The sequence below is a fragment of the Rattus norvegicus genome, chromosome 9 (assembly GCF_021556685.1).
Source record: "Rattus norvegicus strain SHRSP/BbbUtx chromosome 9, alternate assembly SHRSP_T2T, whole genome shotgun sequence".
Classification (NCBI taxonomy): domain Eukaryota; kingdom Metazoa; phylum Chordata; class Mammalia; order Rodentia; family Muridae; genus Rattus; species Rattus norvegicus.
In genome coordinates, this window is record NC_141542.1 from 121,731,211 (window position 1) to 121,754,170 (window position 22,960).

The window sequence follows — 22,960 nt, forward strand, 5'->3', positions numbered from 1 at the left end:
TAAATCTCATTAAAGAATCACCCTGGCCAGTAGTCTGAACCACTGATTTGAAAAGAACTCCTTATTGTTTCTGATCGTAAAAGTTCCAGAGTGGTGAATGCCTCAGCAAGGCTGTTACAGGAGAGGCCTGGAAGGGTGTTCTTCTAATGTGCTACTTAACTCAGGCTCAGTGAGGGAACTGACAGTTTTCTATCCAGGGTAGTTTGCCCAAGTACTAACCAAAGTCCGAAGGCTTCATCTACCCCTGTCTCGCATCGGCGATCTTCTTCCCTGGTCTCAACTCAGGCTGCCGCTGGCCGGGACTGCTCTCTGTTCAGCCCAGAAGGGTGAGGACTCCCCTCTTATGTGACAGTTTTTAGTTTGTTCTAAGTAAGTCTGCATGCACACACACACACAGACACACACACACACACACAGACACACACACACACAGAGGACACATGCACACACAGACACACACACAGGACACATGCACACACAGACACTCGTGTGCGCGCATGCACACACGCATGCACACACCTACCTTACAGCTGTGAAGCCTCTTACCATTTGTAGTGTGCTAGAAACCAGGCTTGGCACATGTTAAATGTCACATTAACAGGTTGTTAGTCTCCCTCTCCGGCCCTTAGATCTGATCACGTCCCAAGGGACACGAAGGCATCATTATGCCCAGTGTCCACCTACACAACAATGATGCTTCTCTGGTTTGTGATGCCCCAAACACATTCACAGGTATTTTCATGTTGCTGGGTCTCAAAAAGCTACCACTACTGCTGGCTTATGAAGGTAAAACCCAATGACACCGACGTTGCAAAGCTCACATGTCTGAGGTCATACAGTTCCAGTTAACAGCACAGTTGAGGCTCTGATTTGGGTTTCTGTGGGTTTCCTACAGGGCAGGAGAGAAGGGGCAAACATCTGGGGAAACAGGGCTCTTCCTTGGCAGAGCTGATGTAATAGCCCATAGGTCTGAGGGCATGCACCCAGCCACGGAGCCCTTCTGCCAGAGTCCCTGGATAGCACATGCTTCTTAGATATGGAACAGGAGCACAAGACAGTGTCTAGGGAGAGGAACCTGTTCTGAGTAGGACTTAGCGATGCCTCCAGGAGCTGGTGGTCAGGGGCCACTGCTCTTCCCTAGCCCCGGGTACTGCTGCAGTGACGTCTCCCACCACACAAACATCTCGGTCTGCTTTATCACACTGAGCGCAACCCTTTTTACCTTTTGGATTTTAACTGTAGTCAGTTCACAGAACTGTGGGCCTCAGAACACGGGTGTAGCTTGCTAAGCACACAATGTCTCTTCCTCTCTCTCCCCTGTTTCAAGTAACTGTCCAGACCCTGCACTGGTGTTCCAGCAACCCCCAGATCTCCAATCACAGAGATGCACAGAACCCAGGAACAAAGCTGCTTCTGCAAAGCTTGAGTCACCATGGAGGGCAATGTTAACAGCTCCACGTAGGAAAAAAAAGGGGGGATTTTGTGAAATACTCTAAGAAAATAATTGCACCTAGTTCTTTGTTTCTCAACTCCTTCAATGCTTTTCTCAGATGTGGCCACCATAATTAAATGCAATATTCCGTATGTCAAACTGAAATCCACAGCTTTGATAAATATTAGACGATTAAGCTATTTATAAAATCTATAATTTGAAAATCTGGCATTTCTCGTGCTATTATTTCTTCCTCACTAAGACTAAGTGCTTAGCCACGTGGAAGGCTCTGCCAGGAAGGGAAATTAGCAAGAATGTTCACTTGTAAGTCTCAACTATTTCTACATTTCAACCAAGCTGTGGTAGTCTCCCCTGAAAACAAGGGAGGGAAGGAGGAAAAGAGAAAAGAAAAAATGAACCAAACACTGTGCTGTGCTTTGGAAATGAGTCTCTGGTGGGGTTGGTCTGGTGCTGCTATGTATCCAAGTTCTGCACCCCTGGATCTGGTTATCCTGAGATGAGTAAATTCTCATGCATACCAGCTTTTGCTGTGCAAACCTTGCTCCTCAAGTGACTTGGTCAATAAAAGGTTAAAGCCTGTGATGGGGCAGTAGAGAGAGGTAGGTGGGTCTTCCTAGGAGGGAGAAAAGAACTCTGGGAAGAAGAAGGATGGCGGCCTCTTATCAGGAGACTCTGGAGATAGCTGTTACTGTGGGCCTAGGAGGTATTGCTACCCGTGTGGCTGGATGGGGCTAGGTGGTCTTACCTTTGAAATATGAAAATGTCTGTGTGATTAATTGGGGAGCTAGATGACCAAGGAATAACTGATGCCATATTAATTTCCAGCACTAATTAATATGTGCAGAATATTAATAATCAGGTTTACGAGTCTCCTCTCTGAGTGAGCAGCTCCAGTGTGGAAGCTGGAGAGGAATTTGGTACCAACTCTAAGACACCCTATTTGTCAGGGCAGAGAGGCGCATCCTACCAGGAGGTCCACCATGTTTGGCTTGTTGTTCCTCAATGTCTTGACGGCGTGGAAGACATCCACAGTTCTCTGGTGTCGCAGCATCTCACAGACAATGCTGATGGCACAGAATGTACCGCTGCGGCCTCCTCCGTTCCTGTCACAGAAGAAACGAGACAGTTGGACAATGCACTGCATCTCACACATAACCTGAAGCCTGGAGAAAGGTCGAAACAAGGGTGCACGTGGCCATGGTACTTTACTGACTTTTTATACAAAGGGCCCAGTGTGGGAAAATTTAAATGAGTAGACACCTCATCTGAAATCTGCCAGGAAAATTAATAACAAGTGGAGGGGGAGGTTATGTGCAAACGTCTGGCCTTTGAAGAAGGTACAAGAATCTCTCTAAGTTCAAATATGTGCAGATATAGCACACAGTTCTCTTGCCCAACCTGAAGTGTGCATTTTATATAACCACCACACACCATCGAACTCAGGAAGGACAGTGTGGCCACACACACAGGCCTCCGTCAAATGTTACCAGTTTCTGTATTAAGGTCTCTTTTCTGATCTTGTATTCAATTGTTTCTCGCATCTCTTTGACCTTCTTCTCCAGTCTGTGACAGGTCACTTGTCTGTCACCTTCCCCTTGTTGTTCTTCACATGGCTACGTCTGACGAGATCTGGCTGGCTGCTTTGTAGAATACAAAACTCAGAATGTGGAAAGGTTTAGAAGAGACCTGTCATTTGTGCTGGCCGCAGTTTGAAAAGGTCCCTGCCAAGTCCCACTGTGCACTGTAAGGGTTCCTTTGATACTTTTTGGACACCGGAGATTAGGGATTGGACTTGGGGAAGAGATCCAGAGCAGGAGTCTTACAGCTTCTGTGCAATTCATGTGTTGATGTCTCTTGGTCCCAGGATGTTCATCTGGTGAGGGTTTTCACTGTCACGTTATTGTCCTTCTCTTTGTAGTTAACATGCATTTTGGGGTAAGGTACCTTGGGACTGTGCAAATGTACTGATTCTCTCCAGTCACCCCTGATATTCACACCCAGTGGCGGGTCTTGCTTTCAGTCATAAATTACGACTGTGTTATTTATCTAATGTTGGCTTTATATTTTCTTCCCATGTTCAACATTCTACCATAAGAAATAGCCCTCTCTCCTGCCATTTGAAAACGTACTTGTTTTTATTATTTATACCAACCTTGACAGGTTGGTCTAAGATAGAATGGTAAATAAAAGCTGACAATTGTATAACGTGTGCATATGGCCGTATCCACTCTTTCCTCAGTTTCAGAATGAGGACATAGTCTCATTTTAAAGACAGCAAGAGATTTATAAGGAAGATTTATAAGGAATTTATATATGCATACCCTCCCCTCAGTATCTGGCCCAAGGAACCCACTCTGTCTACAAAGCTCTCGGGCGGGTATACTATGCCCTCACCAATAGGTGGCGCTGCACCATGCAGAATACCTCACAGAGAACTTAACACAGAATCAAAAACGCACGTGTGTGTGTGTGTGTGTGTGTGTGTGTGTGTGTGTGTATGTAGTATGTATGTATGTATGAATAGATCCTTCTGACCAATACTGGAAGATACCAGTTTAAACTTTCTTGTAGTTTTGAGAAAAAAAAGAAAGAGAGGAAAAGAAAAGAAAGGGAAGGAAGCCAGAAAAGCAAAGAAAAGCAAGGTTTCTCTATAGGTTTGATTATCACACCCAACGTTAATACTGAGAGAGCGAGGAGCAGCTCCGTGGGAATTATGGGAACTTGAGCTTGATGGGGAGATAAGAAGGGATGTCAGGTAGGCAGGAGAGGAAGGACAGATAGATGCCTGTCACTCTCCGTGACAGCCAAATGGCCCGGGCTTAGAGACACCACACAGAATGTGATGTGACTGCTTAGCTTGAGGGTCACGGCTGCCCTTCGGAAGAACGTTGCCTACAAGGTGAAGTGATATAACAGGCCTTCACATGTTTGTTTCTCACCCCTCCCCTTCATCTATCCCCACTCGAGAACCTGTCTCGAGGGTTCCAGGACTGGCTTCTGTTAGAAAGCTAGTCCAGGTTTCAAGATAAATCACACTTCCAGATATGATGCAGGCTCTCCGGATGTAGAAGGGCTATCTGAAAACAGCTTTTATTAATATTAAAATTATTATTAATAATAATATTTATTATTAATTATTTTATTTATCTTAATTATTTTTTAATATTAAGATTATGAACAACTGGTCTGGGGCTGCAGCTTGGCCGTAGAGTGCTTGCCTAGCATCTTCAAGGCTCCGGGCTCCATCTCCAGGAGCATGAGACAAAACAAAGACAAACCCCTGCAAACGAAAGTTCTAATGCCAGTTAATTAGGTGTCGATCTCCCTGCTGGGGTTCTTTATTTCTTTGTACATTAGCTAAGGAATTCATGTGCAGAGCACTCAGGAAGCAACCCAGGCTCCTTCCGGTTACTCCCCACTAAGTGTGCTTCTCAGGGTGGGGCAGGCTGGAACAGCGGCTGAAACCAGGTGCTTTTCTCTCTGGTTTCCTTTTGGTGGTTTTCCTTTCCTTCATTCCAGGAAGCCATCTTGGCTCATGGAGCGCTCGATGTGCTCAACCCCGCACATCTATAGGCAAGGCTCTTGCCTTGATTCACATGCTTACAAGATGTTGCCTGCGGCCTGCCCAGTGATGTTGCAGATTCTTTTTTTTTTTTTTTTTTTTTTTTTGGTTCTTTTTTTTTTGGAGCTGGGGACCGAACCCAGGGCCTTGTGCTTCCTAGGTAAGCGCTCTACCACTGAGCTAAATCCCCAGCCCCCGATGTTGCAGATTCTTGTTTTGCCATGGCAACGCTTATGGGGTGTTTCTGTTTAAACAGTGCCCATTCCTCTGATGGTGACGGTACCATCCTTCCTGTAGATTTGCATGCCCACGGCTTCCTGCCCCACCCAAGTCCAACTCTGTATTTCCTAAGAGGCCTGGAGAACATACTAGTGTGTGCCTATCTGACTTCATATTGGCAAGCTACTGGAAGATGGCTGCCTTGGCTGGGGGAAAAGAAGCCTGCTGTCATTTGATCCACTGAGTATGGCGGACCTTTGTTTTATCCTGACAAATAAGAAGGGGGGATGGAATAGACATTTTTGAAGGATTGAGCCCATGGATAGGAACGGAGCAGAGGCCATGGTGAGGGAAGGGCATACTGCTCTATGCAAGACAGAATAGGGAGACTTAGATGGAGGCCAGGCATGTGTATGTTTCTAAGACTCTTTCCAAGGGAGTGAGAAGAATTCAGGGGTCCCATTGCCTGAGGTAAGGACAGGGAGCCGGGGGGTAACTTGGTTCTTACCCACTTGCCAGGGAAACTTGGGATGGTCTGGTCAGCAGAAAAGTTCATTGCCCTTCAATCTGGGAATGATCTTATTGTATGCTTCTAAGTTTTTTCCTCAGAAAGGCAGCATTTGCTCATACTCTGCACTGGCCCAAACATCTAAGCACCTTCCCTGACTGCCACGCCCTTTAATTGCCTATTCCGTTAGGCCAGTTCCAGCTGGATGGTTAGCTGTACATCACTGCCAATGAGAACCTGCGGGTGAAATGCTCTGGGAAGCAAGGCACTCTCTCCTCAGCGGCTCTAACATTGACAGCACTGGGACTCATGCTGGGGTTCTCAGTGCACTGATGCCTGGGTTCTGTGTGGAGACTGGGATTTAATTGGTTTCCGTATGGCCCAAAGGCAATGCTTACTGAAGCTCCCAGTGACTGCCACTGCACGGGTCCCATTGGGAAGCATCTGGCTGGGGGCTTTTACATTGTAGCACTTGTTACAACTGTTGCCCTAGATGTTGCCCTTAGAAGACACTGGTTCTGGGCTTGTCAACTTTCAGTCCCTGTAACAGAGCTGGTGTACAGCACACAGCTGTGTATTTCCCTCTCCATGACTGGCTGGCCCTGTAGCTTCTGGCCTGTGTAGAGGCAGCACACCATTGGGGCAGGCATGTGGCAAAGGAAGGATGCTTACCTCACGGCTAAGAAGACACAGAGTCCCAGATGCACCAACTTCAAAATATCGAACTAAACCAAACTCTGTGGGTTATCAACCACTTGGTCCCCTATATCTTGCTAGAGAAACAGACAACAGGCCAAGACACCCAAAGACACAACCTGTTCGTTGTATTTCTAGAAAGCCAACTTCTGGTTCAGTAAGAGATGCCCCTCTTGACCCAGGGCTACTTGTTTCTTCCGTATGTACAGCAGGGGGAAGTCGAGCTGTGTGGGGTTGGGTGTGGGGCACGCCACCCGTGGTGAGAGCCCCTGGAATACTCACAAGCAGTGCACGACTGTACGCCCTTCGCCGCCATTGTATTCCTCCTGCCACTTGTCTACCTGTCGGATGAGCTTCAAGAAGGAGCGCTTGGACACAGGTGTGTCCCTATACATCGGCCAGCCCAAGAACTGGAACTGCTGAACCATCCGATGTCCATCCTGGGGCTGCAGAGGGCAAGGGACCAATCAGGGAGTGGAGGAAAAAAACCGCCTGACCTACCTTAATGGGTGGGGGGGGATGACTCCGCCCACATGACCTTCCTACCTGAGCAAGGCATTAGTTACTAAGGAGACTCAAACCAGCTCCTAACAAAGGGTGATTCTGCAGGCCTGGAGAGTTATGACTTTAATCTCTGGTAGTTATAAAGATTCAGGTGTTCTAAATGATAGACCAGCGGTAAACAAGAGAAGAGCACAACACTTACATTTTGCCAAAGCTGAGAGAAAAATAACAGCAGGATTAACCATGCTGTGTATTGTGTGGGAAAATGTCTTCACTTTAATTACAAGTAAATTAAAGGTATGGGATAAATTATAACCTGGAAATGTTTGTGAGTTCAATGCGAAGTGGATTCTGCCCTGTTTTCTATATAATATGGCTTTGCTTAATGATGTGGCTTTTGTTGAGTGATCAATCTTTAATTAATCACTGAGTATAATTAAACAGGATTGTAGAAATTAAAAAAAAAACATATTGCTGGCTTCAGCTTGGGAAGGATCCTCTTGGCACAGGTAGGTCTCTCAGTTACTTTCCTTGTCAGCTCTATTTTCCTTCTCTGCCTCAGTCTCCCCTCTTTCCAGATCTGTGCTGACAGAAGCCTTTGGGCTCAGATCTGGAGTTCCCAGTTTTTCTCTGGATCTCATTGGTAGATTCCAGCCAGTCACCCTTTAGAGCTCTTTCCTGAATGACGCCCTCAAATGCCAATCTCTTGGATCAGTAGTCATCCAAACCTGCTGTGTTCCAAATTCCAAGTTTTCTTACTGCCACCCCCATCTGTTTCCCACAGGCCAAACAATCCTAACTAATGATGATCTCACCACTTCTTCGGATCCACATCTTGGGTCACCTTGACTGTCTGGGATCCTGCCACTCTATCTTGAGGATCTAGGTCTCTCTACTGCTTATATCTCCAATTGCCACCGCTCCTGTCCTGCCACTGCTAACTCTCACCTGGGTCTTTCTCTTAGAGTTTGACCTCAAGGCAGGAGCCAGAGAGTCCATTTCCAGATGTGAATTGTTAGGTGGCACCCTCTTCCTAGAAACCCCACACCAGCTCAATGGATCTTCATTGGCTTTTCTAGCAGTGAAGGCCCTGCAGGTTCCTGTGCTCCAACCCTCAGCTCTCTGGACTCCAGATACAACAGGTGCAGCCCCACCTAGAGCCCCTTGGTGGCTACCTCCTGTCTGAGAGCTGTCTTTCTAGAGAGCTCCTGGCCACTCCCTCCCTTCCTCAGTGTCTGCTCACACGAAGTGCCCATTGCAAATGAAGACGAATGCTGCATAACCTAGCACCTTTTCCCTTTAAAATTCATCACTTGCAGGCACACCATAATATTCTGTTATGGCTGTTATTCGTTGCCTTCTGATAGAGGTTCTTTGTTTTAGTCAAGACCCTTTCCTGTCGAAATTCTTTGTAAAATTCACTTTTTTCAACCCCCACTCTGTCAGTTTTGTAAGCATCCTACCCTCCCATAAGTGGCCACTCCATATCTGATCAAGTTCTTTGGCTTCCACCACGCCTTAGTGATGCTGCTCTTCCCCCTGGTCCTGATTTCCCGCCGGTGACCTCCATCTGCTCTAGAACAGACTCATCCACGCCGCTTGCATTTGCTACTTTGTTACAGTGTTAACAAGTAGCACTTGCTAGTTTGTTACAGTGTTGAACAATGTCTTTCTTACTGTTGTGTTAACATGCTAAAAACTCTCTTTAATGAGCTTCCTCTTAGCACAGAAGCCCCATAAAGCTGGGAATTTGTTTTGTTGACCAAGACGTTCCAACCCCCTAGAACAGAGCCTGATGTGGACAGAGTAGGTGTGCCAACATATGATGCTGGTAATATGAAAGGGAAACCCAGTTCAAGCACTGTTGGCCCAGTTCTTACCCTGGAGGCATTGTAAATCCTGAAAATCCTGCTGATGATGTCTTCTTCTAAGTCTGCAGACACAAATTCCACCTGGATGGGGCCGTGCCTGTGCACTCCATTTTCTGGCCAGTACTGTGGACATAACTGAACCCAGAACACAACAAGAAGTGTAATGACAAAGGTGATTGGACAGTGGTTTGGATACAGTCGGCATTGACAGAATTTTTTGAACTTCAGTTCCTTTCACTCCTAAAAGGCTCAGAAACCAGGACCTTCCTCAATAGGCTGCCCCCTAATCCTCTGGCTGCTTTCTCAAAAAGTGTGTGTTAGCATCCCTTTGTAGGGTCTCTCATGCTAAAAGGAATTCCTGGGCTCCAAGAAAATGCGTCCAGCCACTACTGAAACAAAGACACTTAATGAGTACTTGGTAACACCCATGCTCTTCCAAGGGACCGTAGGAACGGGCTAATCCAGACAACTGCAAATGCTGGGGGGATCAGTACGTTCTTTGAAAGCAAATTGATGTTCCACAAAAAGGAGGATTCACGGGTCAAATTTCTTTTTTCGATGACTTTTACTTCTGGAAATGATCTAAATTGTCACTGTCGCATGCTGTAAAATGCAATTTATATATTCAAGATCATGAGATAAATTCTCGGTTAAGTGAACTGACTGAAATAATATCCTCTCTTTTCTCCTCTTTACCCATGATGAATCTTTAATCCTTGATAAAGATTAAGAGGGTACACAGGGTGGCAGAGACAATTCCTCACATTGGCTAAGTCTATGGGATTTAGAGATCACATTTATTTATTTATTTTTGAATAGTGCTACCATGAAGTTTCTTCTTCCTCACCAGATTTCCTACTGATAGTTATTTAACATGACTCGCCTCGTCAAACAATAATATGTAGATGTTTATTTCCTCTTTGATTCCCAATGATGTCCATGGTTCAGATTAACAGGCATGATGACTGAGAGCTGAGGTGGCACTAAAAGCCCTCACAGACACTTTTAAACTGGTCTGCCCATTTCTCTGTGGGCAGAGCAGGCTTGGCTCTCTGCTGATTTTTCCCAGTTCAAGCAACCAATCAAAAGCTTGTCATTTACACCACAGAAATATGAATGGCCCGGGCCGGCATCTAGCTCTTGGCACACTGTGTCCTACATTCTGCCCAAGGAAACCATGTAGAAAATGGCTTAAATGGTGCATAACACATCCATGAACTGGTCCGATAAATACTTAAAGCAGTTGAGCGGGAGCCTCATACACTTGTGAAGCTCCTGGGTTCCAGCTTTCGGTTTAGTGTTTGCTAAAAGACAAGAGTCCCAGGAGCCTCTCTAACCCCGTTCTGGAAATCAGCTCCTGAATAGAACGGGAGTGTCTTTGTCTCTCTGACTGTCAGTCAGCTAAGGCTTGGTTTGAATCCAGACAGTTTGTTTTCAGAATTCAGCTTCAGCATTCAGAAGCTGATTCTCAGGGAGCACCCTGGCATCCATGACATCTTGGTCACCTGTAGGTTATCTGTACCTACTTTCCATCAGGGATACGAGACACTGACTGTACATGGGGTACATATCTCCTACCCTGTGTCTGGCTCTTAGATTCCTGAAACCTGACTGCTGCCTAGAACTTAGAGGGGCAGTCCTTGGTTCTGTTTGAAACTGGCGGGGCTCTCACAAACAGTGACAATCTGTTCTGAGAGCAGGGAGGAGGGAGGAAGAATTCTAAAACATTGACACTAAGCCAAGAGGAGTGGATCAGGACAAGGGCTGTCATTATTATTTCATCAGCCCCCTTTCGAGTGAGAGCCCCAGCCACACAATGCAGTGTCTACAACATAATTAAAAACCCTAGCGGCATACGGAACATGAGGAGCGACAGGACGTGTTTTGAGAAGGAGACATATTGTCCTGTTCAGATGCTGAAACACTCCACGAGCCCCCAACCAGCACTCCTGCCCTATTTAAAACAGCAACGATTGTTACAAAGAGTCAACAACATGTGCCGCCTTTCTTTAAGCCCGCTCGCCTGCCTCCACTGTTGGGCCACCCTGATGCCTCCCTCTTGCAGGCCCCAGATGACCATATCCAAGAAGTACTGGTGCCTGAAACCAAGAGATCAGGGCCTGTCCTGTGCCTCAGCTGGTTGGCTCGCTCTCTTTTCAGCTGGGCAATGTGTGGTCCCGGTTCAGCTTGGGCCCTTGCTGTGCCCCTGAAACTCACTATTGGATATTTTAGTCTTTTACCCCTGCCTTTCTACCTCCAGTGTCCTGTGCCTCCGGTCTGTCTGCTTGGCTCTCACCGACTTGCTTCTGCAGCCTCTAATGCTCACTTGTAACCCTTGTGTCTTCCAATCCTTCAGCGGGCGGGTGAACACAGACTGTGTGGGGCTTGCCCATCTCATACAAACAAAGCACATGCAGACCTGACTCTGTGACTTGAGGTCCGGCCTGAAGAACCCCTGGACTCACCTGGGTAGGATCCACATCGTTGAGCATGACTACGGACGTGCAGTGGTAATCCAACACCAGTCGCCAGAAGTCTTTGACGGTGTTTGGCAAAGGATGTTGGGTGACTATAAACGCTGAGGGCTGTTTGTAGCTCTGCAGACACAAAGAGGGAGAGCCAGATATACGCAGCACAACTCGAGAGGCAGCGGTGGAGTAATTCTGTGCACATGGGGACGTGCGGAAGGAAGTGCTGAATGCGGTTAGTGCTTGTTTGACTCTATCGCCATTGTCAGCACCGAAATGGACCAAAAAATAAACGATTCTGTGAAACTACGATGAAATGTCCTCACTTTGATATCACAGGAACTTCATAATTATTTCTTACCATTTTTTTATACCTCTGAAGGGTAATGTATTGGCTCTATGTATTAATAATTTTAGTGGAGGGAGTTTCAGTTTACTTTAAAAACTAAGTACAAAAAAACCCCCAAACTTGCTGGTTTGTCATTTATCTGGGTGACACCGTTTCTTATTCCCGCCATGAAAGATACGCAGGCTTTTGTCAGCTCCCGGGAGTTTTAAACAAGCTTAAGGCCCTTTTATGGTATCGCGCCAACGGAATTAAAACACAACGGAATTAGTACACATCGGCACTGAAAATAGCCATTTACTTCCTCATCGGTTGAATAGCAAGAAGTAAACAGAATGGCAGGAAGCAAGGAGTTGTGTTTCCTTCCTGTGTTAATTACCGCCTAAATTAGGAAGAGAGCTAAATAACGCTGTCTGTCACTGCATCCCCATTCCCTTTGACAGATGCCTCTTGCTTTGTGGCCAGCAGGCTAGGAACCTGACCGTGTAGCTTAGGCGAGCTTCGCTTCTGAGCACTTGGGACGGGTGGCTTGTGAAGCGGGAGCTGCTGCCCCTCACAAAACCACAGGTTGGAATGCTAACCCTATTTCTGTTGTTGGATGTGCGGAAGGGGCAGACAAGCGAGATAGGAATTCACAGTGTGCTTGGGGAGCACACGTCTCCTCAGGGATATACGTTTTCTATTTCCTTCCCACGGGCCCCACACGGCTTACGTCCATCAGGGCTGCGTTGATGTAGTTGCTGCTCTCTCCGTCAATGGTGATGAGGAAGGGCAGGCAGCGATCCGGGGGCAGGATGTCCATGCAGCGGTTTTTCTCGTGGTTCCGGGGTAGGAGCGCGATGCTGCAGTCCTCTACACGCAGCGTGGGGGTCACCATGTTGAGAGTCTGCGGGACGAATGGGAAAGGTGGGAGCTCCAGTCAGGTCACCACGGGTGGCTGATTTCCCTATGACTCGATAGTATGAATCCATGTGTGAAAACACTGTATCACACCCCTTAAACATGTGCGGTTGTAATGTGCCAGCTGCAAAGACGGGACACAACTGAGTGACTGCGCAGGAGGTGTGGGCTGATAAAATGGTCCAGAGAGGATCTACGGGTGGACAAACCGATCCTTTAAAAGGAGTATGAGGTAGAGAGCTGCTCCACGGTCTCTGTTTCAGCCTCAGCTGGGTGAATTCTACAGGCCCCGTTTTCTCGTTCCCTCCTTGGGTTTTGTCTGCACGAAGCACATAGCAGCAAGGGGCCTTGCAGATCTGTAGCATACAGTGCCATTAACTCTGACGGGAGCGGGATAACTGAAAATCTTGGAGGTAAGAAATTGGGAGAGCATTTGGTTTTAGAGTTAGGTATGGTTAGATAAAACCTGAACTTTTGCCTAAATGAAGATTTAGGCACATGGAGTGCTCTTAAAAGCCATTTCCATGGTTGGACCGCATGCATGCTTGGTTACCTTAAGAACCATGTGTCCTGCATCTCGGAACTGGCTGGTGGCTGTTTGACATGCAAATGACTCTGTTAGGCTGGTGGCATGAAGCCAAGTAATTCTGGACCTGGAGATGTTTGGCCTGGTGCTGCTACCGACATTTCAAAAGCGGACCCAGTGTCGATGCTAAACACCCTATTGGGTGCACAGGAAAGTCATCCGGGCCTCAATTGTCACTAGTCCAAGGTGAGAAGCTCTGTGTTGGTTCAAGGGCCTACTTCAGGAGCTTTCCTAAAGAGGGAAAGTCGGACCCTACCAGTCTCCCTGCCCTGCACTGCCTGGATCCACACTTACCCGGAATTCCTCTTTAATTTGGCTTGAGTTTGTCTGTGGGTCCAGTTTGTTCATGTCGTAATACAGAGACCTGACTTGGGAAGCAGGGATGGAGGTGTCTCCACAAAGGCAGGCTTCCAGGATGGCATCGTGGATGAAGACGTACTGCTCCTGAAGAGGCAGATGGACTTAGTTACTGATGGGGAGAACCGAAGATGAGCCCAGAGGGCTGGAGAAGGAGGGGAATGGCGTGTTGTCACCAAGCTGAGAGGGCACATCCTCAACAGAGAAGCAAGGACAATGAGGCCCTTGAGCCAGGGGACTGGGTTGCCCAGCATCATGGCCGTGCTCCTGACAGCTGGTATTCGAGACTAGGAAGATGAATAATATTCCACAGACCAATTAGAGCAGGCGGGACAGTAGTAAAATCTCTAATTTCCAATCCTGTGAATTTGGAACTCAAATTCAGACGGGGAGTGAGCATGACTTGGTTGACATTGGAGGAATTTCCTAATCAAGTTCACAATATAAAAATGGTCTGGGGAAACTCAATCACGCCCCAGACACAGTTGTAACTGTGAGGCAGAACTTATTTTGAACCATTGATTACTGGTTCTGGTTCTGATCATTATCAAAGCTCTGATAAGTCGAGAATATAGCTCTTATACGTGCGGGTTCTCTAGAACTGTGAGCGTAGCTCCATGGCTGACAACTTGTCTCACAGGTGCGAGCCCCTGGACTTGGTCCCCATGACCACATCAATAAACACGCGTAAAAATTATTCCTCTAGTTGTGACTTGGCGGGGACTCTCCCTAGAATTAATTAAGTTTCAGCATCTTTATTATTGATCTTCAATTATACAAAATTTTAAAGGCTTTCTTATCATTATTTTCTATAACATCCTGGCATAAGGAAGATAAAGTGAGAAGATGGGCGTTTTAATACTTGATCAATTGTCAAAGCATTGAGTGTAAAAGGTTAATTACCATTGTGTTTTGAAATAAGCCCCTAGTCTAAAGAGAAGAGACACGGAAGGAACCCCTTTGACTTCTGGCTTTCTCGTGCCTGCTGAGGTCCCTAAAGGGCTCCCTCGTAAGCTTCGGTGTGTAACTGAACACAGGGCTATTCAATTGCTCTCCAGTCAGCTTCATGAGCTGTCCTCATGGCCCTAGGTTCTATGCCCGAGGTCCAGGATATACGCTTTAGAAATGTCAACTTCTTGGTATACCTCGAATTTCGACTTTAAGTGTTACTAATTGGTACAGAACACCACAAATTGGGCAAAGTCCCATGATGCCAGGCGGCAGTGAGAGCTGTTTCTCTCTGGTGTTATATGGAGGAGATTACCCTGAGGTGGCCTGGCAGACGCCCCACTATTCTCAGGAGCTGACTTGCTCTGCTTCTCAGCTAATTTAAGAGGCAGACTGAACAGGAGCAGGGCAGGAAGCCCGAATGCCTAATGAAGACGCTCCTCTGGGTCCCTCGGCACAGGCGACTGTGCGAATGTAGGTTGATGGCTACGGATTCCCGTACCCGGAAAACTCTTGGCACCAGAGCTATAACTTTAGAAGTCCCTTTTTGTTTGTTTTTGAAAAGGCAGACCGAAAGAAGGATGGAGGAAGGATGGAGGAAGGAAGGAGGGAGGGGATGGGACGCATGGAGGAATCAGGAGTTGGCAAGTACAGCACTGCTCTCCTAGGGAATTTGGTAGAAACAGTTGGCACGCTTCTCTTGCCCAAGGAGGTAGGTACGCAGGATGGACAACGGGTGCTCAGCTATGGGATGGAGGGCCAGGAGCAGTACCTCTGTCTGCACCATGTTGACTCTCCTGGACCGAAGCTCTCTGACACAGTTGTAGATGTCTACCACGCCTTCCCTTTCTGCCATGTCCAACATGATATCGATGACGATGAAGCAGCCTGTCCTCCCGGCGCCGGCACTGCTCGGGGGAGAGGGGAGTCTGTCAGCCAAGGGGAAGGGCAACCGCAGGCTTCTAGCTTCTTCACTGTGAACCACTAATTCACTTCTAGTACATTTTCTTAGACTCTCCATGAAACCCCGTAGCCAGAACCGGTTCACGGTGCATCCATGAGGAAGCACCGGAGAGCTCTCCTTACCTGCAGTGTACCACCAGTGGGCCTGCGTTGGGTGGGCTCTTGGATTTGACCTGCCGGACGAAACCCAGCAGGCCGGTGGCGTGGTAGGGGACGCCGTGATCCGGCCAGCCAGTGAAGTGGAACTGTCTGATCTCTCGTATTTCATGAATACCTCTCTGAAGTCCGTGGTCAGCAGCAGCAGTGGGGAGAACAGAGGAAAGGAAGGGCCAGTGTGAGCAGGGGTGCGATGCTTCCGTGAGCGAGTTAGGGGCTGGGGAAGAAGGACCTTTGGAGCTGTATTATGCAGTCTGGTAGGTTTAGGACATGAGGTAGTTTCTAGGCATGAAAGGGGAGGTGGTGTCTAGGGGGGTCGTGCTAATGGACATATGCAATTCTGGAGATGAATGGGTCTCTCTGGCTCTTTGGAAGTCTTTTTGTACAAAGCAGACTGTGTTAAAAGCTGCTCATCGGTGGCCACTGGAATGTTAGGACCCTTGTCCTGGCTCCCGGTGCTCACATGGTGCGTGTACACCGTCAGCAATTGGGGCATGTTTGCGGGAAGAATCAGCTAGAACCCCTGTCCAATGTGTTTTCATCTGTGGCTCAGTTAGGCCTCTCCCTTTTGTTTAAGCAAACGTGCAGCCTGTTCCTTCAGATGCTAGCAATTCTGCGACTATAAATACTTCAAGGGTTATGGGAACAGAGCTATGGAAATATGAAGGTGCCTCATTCTGTCTTCAAGTGGCTGTTTCCTCTGTGGAAGCAGGCTTGTCAGAGAGCATGAGGGTCAAGAAGTACTTTTACTGGGATTCTGTTTGACCAGTGAGTGGAAGGCAGGGCGCTGCCTCACACTGAGCTAAAGGGGGCAAAAGGGAAGAGACTTTATGCTTACTTTGGCTTTTAATTTGCTCTTCTTAATCTTTTAAAAAGATTATTTTTATATGCATGGGTGTTTTGTCCGCACACACTCAAGCGTGCTGTTGCTCACAGAGGTTCAGAACAGGGGACAAATCTCCTGGAAGTGGAGCTAAGGATGGTTATAAGCCACCATGTGGCATTTCTGGGCACATGTGTGTGCAGCTACCTACGAACATGCATAGGCACACATGTATGGAGGACTCAGGCACATGTGTGGGCACACATGTATGGAGGGAGGCCAGATAGGGACGCTGAGCATTTCCCTCTGGTGTTTACTTTCTGTCTGTTTTGAGACAGGTTCTCTCACTGAGCCTGAACCCAAGGGTTCGGATCCTGTGGATGGCCAGGAAGTTCTCAGGGTCTCTCTGTTCTCTCAGTACTGCAGTGATAGGCTCACACTTTTAAGTGGATGCCCTGAATCTCAACCTAGGTCTGCTTGCTTTCACAGCAGGCTTCCTTACCCACTGAGCCTTCTCCCGGCCCCAAGGTATGTTTGAAAAAACAACAACAGCAAAATTACTTTTAAAACCAAGGCTACAAGTAAATCTGGGATCCAATGGCTATCCTGTGTCCTCCTATCTGATCCTTGCTTTGGTTTTTATTAACATTTTACAGATGAACATGCCTGGACCTTACCAGATTCTCTACCAATGATTCCCAAATGTTTAGCGAATGAGGAATAAATTCCCTATTACTAGGGGCTTGGAAAGGCTGGGGGAGGGAAGAAAGTGCAGACTTTCAATGAGACTCGTTGGCCATTTGCTATTAATGTGCTAATGTATCTCTCACACAGTGACTACCAATGCCAAAGCTCTATTTCCTGTGGAAATCCTGTTGTTTACTTTAGCCAGGACTCCCAGTGCAGTGAGCTAACCAGGCCCCAGGGGACCAGAGAATGGCACCAGGTAGTTAAGAGCCAAATTTTCTCATCACCGAAAATAATGTTTGGCCAGCTCCAAAGACACCATCAGAAGACAGGCAAGTCGCTCTCACCCTTCCAAAGCTTAGCGAGCTCGCTCCCCTGGAATTATGATCAGCGATTTGGTCAGTGACGTGCAAACACCCTGAGACTCTGCAACAGCTCTGGCAATGAATGCTATGTCCTCCCGGTGGGAGGGGATGAGGTTTTTATATGCTTGGTTTCAGCCCCAGGGTGACTGACACCCATCATGACGTGGGCTCCCAACTAATGCCTTTATGGCCGATTTTCATAGCAAGGGACATGGCAGCTTCAAGTATCCTGAAAACCTGTTCCCACAATGGAGCTCAACCTTCTAATCTACTTGTTCCTGCCAAGGTGAGCAAAGGAAGTTACTTCTGATACAACGATCCTTCCTGTAGGTGAACAACTGAGTCTCCTGGGGGAAACAGGAGCAACCAGCAATGGCAGCCCGAGTATTTCCTAGCTGGATGTTAATTACCTCATTTCTTTAGTTTTCATTAGAAAACATTAACACTGTATAAAAAACTGTCTAAATCATTTAATGTTTTCACGCCGTATAATGGGAGGGGAGACTCCACATCAGACCACTGTGCCTATCCCAACGTGGGTTTATTCTAGGTCTGTGGAATGACTGGCTGAAGTGTGCGTCTGTCTGTCTTTGAGACAGGGGATATTATTCCTCTTGCTGTCTCAGAGTCTCAGGGTTTCTCAAAGGCACAGAGGAGAGGCTGGCCACTTTCAGCTTCAATTCTGCCAAGTCAGACAAGGTCTGGGTCTGTGGGGACCTTGGGGTTGTCATGTCAGCGTGCCATCACGCTGTATTATATGCTACGTAAAACCATGCGGTATGTGGGAAAGAGATGGAGACCATCAGATGCAAACTAGGGAGTCACCAACCTCAGGCTATGGCTTTTGGACTGCTCTGCATAAGAGTCCAAATCTATCCTCTCACCTTTAGGTCTCTTGCTACATCCTGCTCCCAAAACAGAATTGCAAGAACGCAAAGCCCGTATATAACCACCTCTTTTCCTTTCTCCTTTAATGCGAGAGTTTCAAAGTCCAAAAGTGTTCTACAGACGTTAAACGACAGGGTTTTCTTTCTTAAAGACTCCAATTGCCCAGTCTGAAAATGGTTAACAGGTCTCCTCCCTACGCCATCTCTTCGCTGGTCGCCTCGTGATTAGAACACCTGGGTGTCTGAGGAGCATTTCTGTGCACCTGGGCATGTAGCAGGCACCGTAAAAGGTTAAATGCAGAGCAGAGAAACAAACCGACCCTTGCTCTGACAACCCGGGTGCACTTGCAGCTCATTAGAGGGCTGACTGTTGTTCAAAGAACTTCATGTTTAAGCAGTGGCTTAGCAAAAAAATACGGAGGGTCTTTTATTGCTATCTGTTCTAATGCAGTTTATTCATGAGTGCTCTTGCCAAGAGCCATGCAGAAATCCTGCAAGTGCTTTTCTTTCACAGTCCTGTCTGAGAAGGAAGAAAGAAAATTTCAACATCAAAGTGTGAGGTTTAGAACTTGAAGAATTGAGCCAACCAGAACTACTTTACACTCTTTGAAGTCTCCAAGCCTCTCTCTCTTGCTTATGAGAGAAGAGAGAAGAGAGAGAGAGGCAGACAGAGACACAGAGAGACAGACAGAGACACAGAGAAAGAGACAAGAGGGAGGGAGGGAGGGAGGGGGAGAGAGAGAGAGAGAGAGACAGAGACAGAGACAGAGACAGAGAGAGGCAGGGTATAGGAGAAAGAAGCTCAATAGTACCTGAAACAGATTAAAGTAAAGCCTTCCTTGCTTTGGGAGACTTGCCGTAAATTTGGATTTTCAAACTAGGAATGGCAGCCCCACCATCACTGTGAATTTGACAATAGGCAGATCCTGCAACTTCCTTATTCCCCAGAGATGCCCCTGTTGTTCCAAAAAAAATTGCATTTAGATGCAGTGGCAATGTAGACTCAGGAGAAGGGCCAGGAGCTAAGAGGCCAGCAGTCTGGCATACATAGCCTGGCCTTGGGAGGGGTCTGCTGCCATTGGCTGAGTGAGAGCAACCCGTTCCTGATAAACTGATAATTTCAGAGCAGCAGCTGTGCAGGCCTTGACAGGACAGCCCGTGGGCCTCTGCAGGGCAGAGTGTCTCTCAGTCACCTCCACCTTCCCCACAGCATACCTGTGGCACTTCTCTGGACGGACTGCAGTTTGCTTCACCTCCGGCCCCACCCTATGTCAGCAGAAAGAAGGGGACAAGGAGAGTCCTGTCATGGCCTACAGTGCTTCCCAGAGAAGCAGCCCTAGCCATGCCTATGGGATGAGGTGACGCAGAATCGATGCACAGGGCTGAGAGCGAAGTGTGAGTGGATATGAAGGGGTGGGGGCTCATGCAAGAGTGCCCGTGACTGACTGACTGACAGAGCTCCCGCACGTGGGCTCCCAGGGAGATCGCTGCCACTCTGAGGACCCTTCAGTCTCTTGGACTTTGGGCCTTAGGGAGGGATTCCGGGAGCACCATGGACCAGACCTGTGTCTCAGTGTTTGTGTCAACTCAGTGTCTCTCAGTGGACGTTCAACAGGAGATACACTTATGGAGCTGGGAAGGCGTCTCTCTAAATGTGGAAAGCTTTGCTTTATGAATCAAGAAAGAGAAATGGGGAAAGACCAGCCAGGTTAAAGTGAAGGTAGTGTGGTAGGCGTTATCTCTGGGCTTAGTCGAAAAGCACAGATTGCCATGAAATGGGAATGGCCTGCAGGAAGGATGGAGCTGGGCTGTTACGTAATCAGAGGGCGAGACGCAGTCTTGCGGAAGTGCTGGAGCCTGCCTGCCTCCAGGCCTGACCCTAGATAAGCTACTGAGGCTCAGCCGGCTTCTGCGCTTACCTTCTCCACGGCAAAGGTTCTTATCACATATTCTGCCAGCAGCTCTGTGTCTATTAGCGTGACTTTTATGTCTTTATAGATCTCCGTGTCGTCCGGCCAGTATTTGCAGCATTTCACCTTCAAGGAACACAAAGATTGTGGGTTTAGCTTTTTACTTAGTTCCCTCGATGAGGGGGCCACACTGTGATTTACAGGGTGAATTTGCACACACGAGTGAGTCACCCCAAAGCAACTTTGTTGTTGCTTTTAGCACCACCTGCCTGGTCTTACCCCATTACAGGAAACCTTCACTTCCCATCTCTCCCTACTCGGGGAAATGGCCTAAACAAACCACAGAGAACATTTGCAAATTTTAGTCTTCTTGGCTCTTAAGTTTCAGAAAGTGGCTAAGGGTTTTTCTGGGGATTGGATGGAAAATCTGACTCAACACTAATGACGAAGCAAGTGCGCGAGGGGGGGAGGGGGGAGGAACGTCAAAACTAACGGCACCAGACTCACAGACTCTTGCTCTGGTGCTTACGGTCACCAGGGACGTCTGTCTTTTTCAATTGTTTCAGGTCAGAACAGAGATTAGAGGGTTTCATCCTGACCCCTTCATACATACGTGTCGTATGCTCTGTTCATGTGTGTCGTCCCTCCGCACTCCCTCCTGCTTGGGGCTGGTTTCCTTCCTGACCCCAGCTAGTGCCCTTTCTGTTTCTATTAGATGCGTGCCCTCCTCTTCTCTACTTTCTACCTCCTTTGTGAGCTCCTCCTGCTCCTTTCTCTCTAGTCCCCCCCCACATATCATATACATATACTAATATACATATACAATGTATGATTGCAAATCTAATCTCCATGTTTATGAGACTGCATGGTATTTGTCTTTCTGAGTCTGGCTCATTTCACTTAACATGGTGCCCTCTGGTTGCCTCTGTTTTCCTGCAAATGGAATGACCTCGCTTTCTCTTTATGCTCTCGTGAACTCCATGGACTCTCCAAAATGCCTCCCCCCCACAATTCCTTTCCTTTATATTCCCTCTGACGCAATCTAAGTTTGGACTCTGGGGTCTTCTTGCAGGGATGTTCCTCACAGACAAGATCTAGACACCACCTCCCAGTTAGAGGTGCCCTTCCCCCAACTCTGTCTTGGGCCAGCGCTGTCTGTGAGATTGACGAGATGGTCTCATATCTGGGGTGTAAGCGACTTAAAAAAATCTGGCCACAACTTGCGTTTTCAGTCTAATCTACAATCATATTCAAGGACAAACATCTAATCTAATCCCAAAAGAGACTGTGATCCAAAAACCATCTTGTCTGTCTAGAATGGTCTCTCAACCCGTTTCCTCCCAGGTGATGCCCTGCCTCCATTCTTTAATGCACATGTTAGATGTTACACCATCCCATCCCTACCCAAGACTTTTACCCACAGATGTGAACTCTCTTTGGTTCCCAAGAAGAATTTTTTGTGGCGAGGATGAGATCCTTTAAATGCCTGGTTATTGCTGGCCAGTGGGAAAGGGGTTATTTTGCCTATTTCTCAGATCCTGCAGTACCTGGAGGTGATGCCCTGCACACGATACATATGCAAGGACTACACAGGGCTGCATATCATGGAGACGGACATAGGGTCAGTTTAAGAAAGAAAATCCCAGACTGGGAAAGATTTCAGGAAGGATTACAGGCTGAGAGGACTTTTCAGAAGGCAAACATCTGCGTCTCACTAATGTTTACAGCGTGGTTTGTGGCTAGCCAGGACCCTGGCTGCCTCTAAATGTTTGCAACTCTCTATATAAGTTCAAGATAATCCTTATTAAGCTGAGTTGACAATATAGAGAGCAGAGTCTGAGGCAAGTGGAGCAGGGCACAAAGATGGGCTTGATCCCATGCTGTTCTAAATTGACCCTGGGAACCCCCCTACGTGACCTTTGCCTGGAAATGCAATCTGTGACATTACCAGAAGGTGCTATCTACTGCACCTATAGTAGATATTTGTCATGAATATCCAAAAGATACCAAGAATACCCAAGATTGAAAGAGACCGGCAATTCTTCTTTTGTAGATGCCAAGTCTGTCTGATCAGAGGGTGTGTATGCAGAGGTCTCTAACTTGAGGGGGACCACGGTTTCATTTGTAGAATGTCCGTGGTGGTTAACGGGGATGTTAATATACATAATGCGCTCACCTTTACTCCCCGTGTCTTCCATTAGGAGAGCAGGAGGTAGTGGGTGAAGCTACAAATACAGTATGAACGTGTGCTTTTAAATCGGAGTAACTGGACGGAACACAAGTAAAAGTGTATTTCTGTGGAAAGTACAAGAGAACAATAACCACCCCCCCCACACACCCACACCCTCCTACACCCCCCACACACATACAGAGACAGACAGACAGACAGACAGACAGTGCACCTGCAACCTGTGTTAAACCAGGGATCTTTTACCTAATGAAACCACCCTATCTGGTGTATCCTAGTTCATCTATTTTAGACTCCTTTCCCTCTCTGCCTGGGAATTTTAATAAATACGAAGAACGCGGGGCCTTCGATGCCTTGGGGTCAAGGAGCGAAGGCCTGCCAGCATGGACTGAGGGTCAGAGTCTCTTCTCTGGACAGTTCCCACGTGCCAGCTCAGATTGCATCTGACCTCGGACCCAGTTCTACAGCACGGTTTTCTGGAGATCAGAACTTGTGAGAGGCACTGGGATGCCTCCACCTGTAGGTGGGCGACAGGAACCTCTATGCTAGACCATGTCCAGTTC

General features: G+C 47.5%; 1 protein-coding gene across 9 annotated transcripts in view; it reads right to left on the minus strand.

Annotated features, from left to right (window-relative positions):
* Ptprm (protein tyrosine phosphatase, receptor type, M) overlaps window positions 1-22,960 on the minus strand; it is a 701,363-nt gene that overhangs the window by 10,043 nt on the left and 668,360 nt on the right. For 5 of the 9 annotated variants that reach the window (NM_001431774.1, NM_001168632.2, XM_087565011.1 and 2 more), the window contains 9 exon segments: window positions 2,421-2,556; window positions 6,721-6,884; window positions 8,823-8,948; window positions 11,279-11,410; window positions 12,340-12,513; window positions 13,408-13,557; window positions 15,191-15,326; window positions 15,505-15,659; window positions 20,219-20,335. In NM_001431774.1, coding sequence (NP_001418703.1) covers window positions 2,421-2,556; window positions 6,721-6,884; window positions 8,823-8,948; window positions 11,279-11,410; window positions 12,340-12,513; window positions 13,408-13,557; window positions 15,191-15,326; window positions 15,505-15,659; window positions 20,219-20,335 — 1,290 coding nt within the window. 9 annotated transcript variants of the gene reach the window in all.